Source organism: Protobothrops mucrosquamatus, unplaced genomic scaffold (assembly GCF_001527695.2).
Source record: "Protobothrops mucrosquamatus isolate PMUCROS unplaced genomic scaffold, P.Mucros_1.0 scaffold8, whole genome shotgun sequence".
NCBI lineage: Eukaryota > Metazoa > Chordata > Lepidosauria > Squamata > Viperidae > Protobothrops > Protobothrops mucrosquamatus.
In genome coordinates, this window is record NW_015386395.1 from 2,190,604 (window position 1) to 2,197,399 (window position 6,796).

At 38.6% G+C, this 6,796-nt stretch overlaps 1 protein-coding gene across 1 annotated transcript in view; it reads left to right on the forward strand.

Annotated features, from left to right (window-relative positions):
- ALDH16A1 (aldehyde dehydrogenase 16 family member A1) overlaps positions 1-6,796 on the forward strand; it is a 45,963-nt gene that overhangs the window by 30,674 nt on the left and 8,493 nt on the right. Inside the window, exons 15-16 of the mRNA XM_029283032.1 lie at positions 243-447; positions 2,178-2,363. Of these exons, the coding sequence (XP_029138865.1) occupies positions 243-447; positions 2,178-2,363 (391 nt within the window). The remainder of the gene's footprint in view (positions 1-242; positions 448-2,177; positions 2,364-6,796) is intronic.

A 6,796-nucleotide genomic window follows, 5' to 3' on the forward strand; every position in this document is an offset into this window, starting at 1 on the left:
CGGGTTTTAAAATAATTTTAAATTAAATATAGGCCAAATATTAATATTTTCTTTTAATTATGTTTTTAACTATAGTATTTGGTATTTTGTATGTGTTTTATCTGCCTGTTAGCCGCCCTGAGTCCGCAAGGAGAAGGGCGGGATATAAATACAATAAACTAAACTAAACATCCTCAAGAAGGGTTATTCTATGAATGACGTTGCTAGTTTTCCTTTCTAACTTTGGCTTGGTCTCATAACAGATGGGCGAAGAAAACGGCACATGCCCGGGCACAGATCTTGTACTACGTGGCTGAAAATCTGGAACGCCGCCAAGCTGAGATTGTATTACAGCTGGGATCATTAATGGGTATAGAAAAAGAGAGAGCTTTGATGGAGGTGGATCTTAGTATCCGGCGACTATTTTATTGGGCAGCTTACTCTGACAAATGTGGTGGAGTTGTGCAGGTGAGAATAGCAAGGCCTTGTCCTTGGGTACATACACTTTGCACTCTGTAACTGTTGGTGGATGGAATGTGGTTGAACGTATGGAAGGATCTGAGATGTGTGCCCAAGAATTAGCTTTATGAGCAGAAGGTATTGGGTTCAACCCCTGCTATAAAAAAATAACAAAAAGGTAATTTTGCTCAAGATTCTAGAATAACTTTCTCCAACTTTGGTGCCCTTCAGATATGTGGATTTCGATCCACAGAAGCCACAGCAATGCCTATCCTGGCTAAGGATTTCTGGGACATGGTCCCTAGATCTGAAGAATGCAAAAGTGAAGACAGTTGTGAAAGTTAATGCCAATCAGAGTTGGCCATAATGATAGTAGGTAGGCAAGTCAATCAATCTATGAGTCGTATAACCCAAGTTATATCCTTCCAGAACAATTTTGGGAAATCTATCAAAGGTCCTTGGAAGTGTCATCTTTAATTTATATGATTCTATTCCTGTAGTGGAATGAGCCTCCCCCCCCCCCACCCAATGCCCAGGGAATAATCTGTTAAAAGAGGGAGGACCTGCAACCGAATAAGGGACAAGGAAAGAAGCTTAGGAAAGATCTGCCATAAATAATTAGGCTTTAAAAAAAGTTGGGAGAATTGTACTTTCAGACTTGCAAGGTCCTGTTAATGTAGCCTTGCAATAAAGTACAATTAGCTCATCCTGTTAGTTTTCTGTCTGGTCTTGGCAGGTTGGCAGTTTCCCTCTTTACGTAGGTATTCTTAGAAGTACTGAAAAATAGTGGTTCCGCACGAAGACACTCCTCTTGCAGAGTGCCCTGTATTTGCATGTGAACATCAGCAAAGAGGAGACCTTGCTGGGTGCAATTGCAAACATAGAGGACTTTCCCAAGCTAAAATGCCCCAAAGGCAACACTCGGGTCATGTGGAGGCTTCTATGCATACCATAGGCAGGGCTAAGACTCCCCTCTGCAGATACTGGTCCCGTATATACCAGTGACTGAGGGTATGTAGGAATATGCTTGGGAGACAGGAGGAAGAGCTACAGACTAGGCAATATTAGATAAGAGGCAGCTGAGTCCACAGAAGCAATGAAAGGGTGAGGCAAGCATCTCAGAAGGGGCCCTCCCGAGGTTCTTCAATCTGACAGGTGTAAGCAGAGAGTGGATTCTCAGACAGGAAGGAGTCCGTGAATGTAACTTTATTATACATTTATAGCTAGTACTTTGGGTGTGCTTCTTGTCTGGCTGCCTTGCAAGATTAACATTGGGGCTGCAGGGGTCTGGCAACTCTCTTTTGGATTTGGAAGTCCTCATGAGAAAAGAAAAGAAAAGAAAGATGTGTATGAAAACGAAAATCAAAGAACTAGCAATAGCACTTAGACTTATATACCACTTCACAGTGCTTTATACCCTTCTCTAAGGGGTCTACAGAGTCAACATATTTCTCCCAATAATCTGGGTCCTCATTTTACCGAACTGGGAAGGATGGAAGGCTGAGTCAATCTTGAGCAGGCCAGGATCGAACTGCTGGTAGTCAGCAGAGTTAGCCTGCAATACGCATTCTAACCACTGCGCCACCAAGGCTCTTCCATATAGATATTTCAGCGGATTGATTTGGAAAGGAAATGGAGGATGGCAATTAGGAGCTTTCAGGTGGGGATTTTGTTAACGGGAAAACTTTTATTCTCTTTGTAAACCTTGAACTTTTTGCTTGTGCCTTTTTCTGATGCAGGAAACCACTCTATATGGTGCCTGCATTCACTTTCGAGAACCTATTGGTGTCATGGGAATTGCCTGTCCAGACGATCACCCCCTCCTCAGTTTTGTCAGCTTGTTTGCTTCAGCCATTACCCGTGGCAACTGCATTGTGATTATTCCCAGTGAGCGATACCCTTTGCCTGCCCTGGACTTGATTCAGGTATTTTCTGAATGTTTCTGACATATTTTGAAGATCATTAAAAAAGGCATGAATGAACACACATGTAACTGCCCTCATGTGTGAACCTCAATTACTCCAGCGAGTGTACCACCTATTTCTCTTTTAAGTATTTTTCCCCCTGCCCGTGGAATATTTCTTTATATTGGCAAAACTCTGGGGTGTTGACATATCAGAACCTGATAAAAACATAAAATTAAAAGTTATACAAATGTGATTAATGCAAGTTTAAGAACTCCAAAATAATCTTAGTTTGGACAAAACAGCAAGTGGCTGATTAGAAGTTTGATTTTGGAAATTTATAAACAGACTAAGGGACCAGATGGATTTTAAATAAGATGTTGAAATTAATTACAAGAATCCTTCCTGTGGATTGTAAATATGTTTATTTTTGAAAGTGTATAAGAAATGTTGCCGTGAGAAAATGCTGTTGATTGGGAAAAGATAAGATGGGACTTTGACGCTTGGACCACTAGAAGAAACCAGAAAGAACTAAAGATTATAATTAAAGAGAGATCCACTTTGCAGAATGGAGCAAAATATTCTTACCTTTTGAAGAATTCATGGATTTTTTGAGAACAGTGCACTGAGAAACTCTTTAAAATTGTCTGCTGTCATAAAGCCAGGTTCAAAAGAGGTTATAGAAGAGAAAGTAGTTTTATTGGACAAGACAGAGGCTGATTTGAATGTGGATTTTAAAATGACAGGTTATAAGAATGATATGAAAAAGCAAATGTCTACGTCTAAAAATCTTTTGGAGACATGGTTGTCAGAAACCTTTCTTGTTGTTTCTCTGTACTGGGGGTGGAGGAGAAGCTAAAAATTGAGCCAAAGAAGTTGTGGTTATTATTATCCTTATGGTGGTTGTTATTTTAATTTGTTTTAGGAATGTCTACATTTTTTTCCTTTTTAGTCTGGAAGGAATAGGCAGAATGGCTTCTGTGGTACCCCAAGAATGCAAAATTTCTCACTTGGGAAGAGCCTAAGTCTGTCTTCGGGAAGTTGCATAAGAAGACAATTGTACACATGCCCTTATCATAGTGTTAATAAATATACAGATATATTTGTAATTTATTACACAATTAATAAACGCAAGGAGCTAAGATGGTTTAATAAAATGGAAGGAATTGAGGTGATAGGAGTAGGGAGTCAGATATCATAGCTATTAGCATTGTATCTCAACCTTGGCAACTTTAAGAGGTGAGGACTTCAACTCCCAGAATTCCCCAGCCAGCATGCTGGCCTGGGAATTCTGGGAGTTGAAGTCCAGAATTCTTAAAGTTTAGGTTGAGGAACACATGATTTCTTAACAACATATAGATTTATTCTCCCTTCAAGACAGGGTCTCAAATTATGTGTCTGCTTTCTGCCATTTTAGCATATTTTCTCACATTTTCAACAACACACTGAGGCCTAAATGTATCCATTCAAGAGTTCTTGAATTGCTGTAAAATTGCTGATCTAGCAAAAATAGGTAATTTGTTGCTCAAATCAGTCCCAGTGCTGGAACTCCACAAAGATAAATTTAGCTCCATCAAATTTTGGCAGATTTTTAGAGTGTCAACAAATATGTGAATAGAAACAAGATGCTCTACTTGGATTCTCAAAAGTCCTTCACAGTTTTTCATAGATGACTCTTGAGTAAACATAGAGTCTGTGGGATGAGGTAAAGTGTTTCTTTATGACCTACCAACTGCTTAAAGAAGAGAGAGTAGGAATAAGCAGGCATTTTTCTCAGAGGAGAAAAGACATGGAGGCCCTTGAGGATCCCTGTGCTGGGAACCATTGCTTTTTAAATTCTTGATAAAGGCTCTTGATTTTGGATTAAGCCCTGAGCTGGCTAAATTTGTAGATGATTCCAAACTGTACAGAGTATAGGTAGTCCTTGACTTACAACCATTTGTTTTAGTAACCATTCGAAGTTACAACAACACTGAAAAAAGTGGCTTATGACCATTTTTCACACTTATGGTCGTTGTAGCTTCCCCATGGTCACATGATCAAAATTCAGCCGCTTGGCAACTGGCATTGATTTAAGATTGTTGAAATGTCCTGAGGTCACGTGATCACCTTTTGCCAAGTTTCTGATAAGCAAAGTCAATGGGGAAGCCAGATTCACTGTAGTAACCATGTTACTAATTTAACAACTTAAGTGATTCCCCATAACAACTGTATCAAGAAAAGTCATAAAATGGGGACAATACTGACTTAACAAATGTTTCTCTTAGCAAGAAAATGTTTGGGCTCAATTGTGGTCATAACTCCAGGACTGCCAGTATCAGTTGCAATTGCCCTTTTGTATGTTTTAGACTGCCATTCCTTGTCATTCTTCATGCTGGTTAGGAATGATGAGAGCTTCAGTCCCATTAGAAGATGATAGTCAATTCTTTATTGCAGGGGGTCTCCAAACTTGGCTTTTTTTTTTTATTCCCACGCTGACTGGGGAATTGTGGGAGTTGCAGTCCACAAGTCTTAAAGTTGCCAAGTTTTAAGACCCCTGCTTTTTATTGGAAAATATTGTCAGTGAAGAACAGGAATAAATGGCTCTTTTAAAAATAATAAAGCAAGCATAAATTAAAATAATATTAAATATGTACATTAAAATAGAAAGGAGGAAGAAGAACATTTTAAAGATTTCTCTCTACTCTTCACAAGGAAAAACCTGGGTGAAGTTACAATCTTCAATAGGCGTATAAACTATTTAAATCCATAAAATTATCATGCCTCGGCTTCCATCTCTCCTAGATTTTGGATATAGCATGTTAGATAGCAATCATTTTCTGAAAAGACAAATAGACATGTGTATGGCCTATTTTAGGAAAATCTTAGGAAAATTGTATGATTCACTTTGTTTTGCTAGTTAAAGTAACAAGCAGATTGTTGGCTGACTTTGGATCTGTATTTCCCAAAAACCAGTCTTCTCTAGAGTTGCAAAATAATAACCAGAGCCAAGGAGCTTCAGAACTCTTGGCCTAATTATGTCAATATTGTTTCTTGGACTAAGTGATTGATTAAAAGAATGTGAGAGAGGTATTCCTTGCAGCTGGGTAGTTCTAAGGCCTTTGGGAATGGATGCAGTAAAAGAAAACAACTGGAACCCTAAACAAAGAGGTTCCTATATACTTTCCACGCCATGCTCCATGCAAAGATAGATGAAAGTTATAGTCTGGCATAGCTGGAGGACACCAGCTGAGGGATTCATTACATGTACAGAAATCTCTAATGGTGGACTTGGTATTTCGTTTTCTATAAATCCAATTGTTTGCTTTTTGAAATCCATATTCAAACTTCGAACATTCACGTGGATCTTTTTAAACATGGCAGTCAGACTTGCTTATTTTATCATTTGCTTCCCTATCTCAACATATGATGTCTTCTTGCTGTTTGGAGGTTTTGGTGCGTCTTTTCATTTCATAGAGTTCATCATAGATAGTACAGTATAGCTTCCTGTATTTACAACAGTGAGAAAAATATTAAGGGTTTCCAATTACAAATAGTAAGTCTAAGCTGCTGGAGAAAGTGGGAAAACCTATGAAGATCTAAAGATGGGACAGAGAAAGTAGACAATAAAGAGCACAACGTTACTTTACAAGCTCTCATTTCCAATCTGAAGTTAGCAAAGCCGTAGCATTGTTTTGTACAGTTTTGTATACTATTAAGCAGAATCACCTGTTGTCAGAATAGCATCGATGGAAAAATACTGACTTACTAGATTCTCTCTGTGGGATGAAAATGCAGACATTCAAATAGAAGGGAACCCTTGGGACTAAAGTTCTTAATTCTTATAACAGGAATCGTCTACTCATCCCTACCTGCTCAAAATAAGCTACTTTGAATAAAATATGTCTGACATTTGAGAAGACAAGCATTAGATTGCAATATTGACTCTTAAATCAAGGGTGGACAGGGCTGAAAAAGCTACTTTTTTCTTTTACTAAAGGACCCACCAACTTGAACCAAGTGCAGAATTCTGGTTCAAGAACACCAAAATTTACCATCTGTGGAGATTCTCAATCATCCAGGTCAGTTGTCCCAAAGGTGCTTTTTTCAAGAGGCAACTGGACTTTCCTCTGAAGACATTTCACTTCTCATGCAAGAAGCTTCTTCAGCTCTGAGAGGATGGTGGGGAATGGAAAGATTTATACTCCTTGCAGACAGCTGGTCATTTGCATTCTTTTAGAGAGTCACTGAGGCCATTTGGAGGTTTATCTGTGTCTTATTTATTTATTTTATTTATTTTACAAAATTTATATGCCGCCCTTCTCCCCATGGGACTCAGGGCGGCTCACAGCATGTTAAAACAATATACAAAATTACCCCTTCTAAAAACCAATTAAAATCCAAATATTAGTGGCTGTGACTATTTAAAATCATTAAAAATTTTCCCTATTTAAAATTCACCCTAGGTCAGGCCC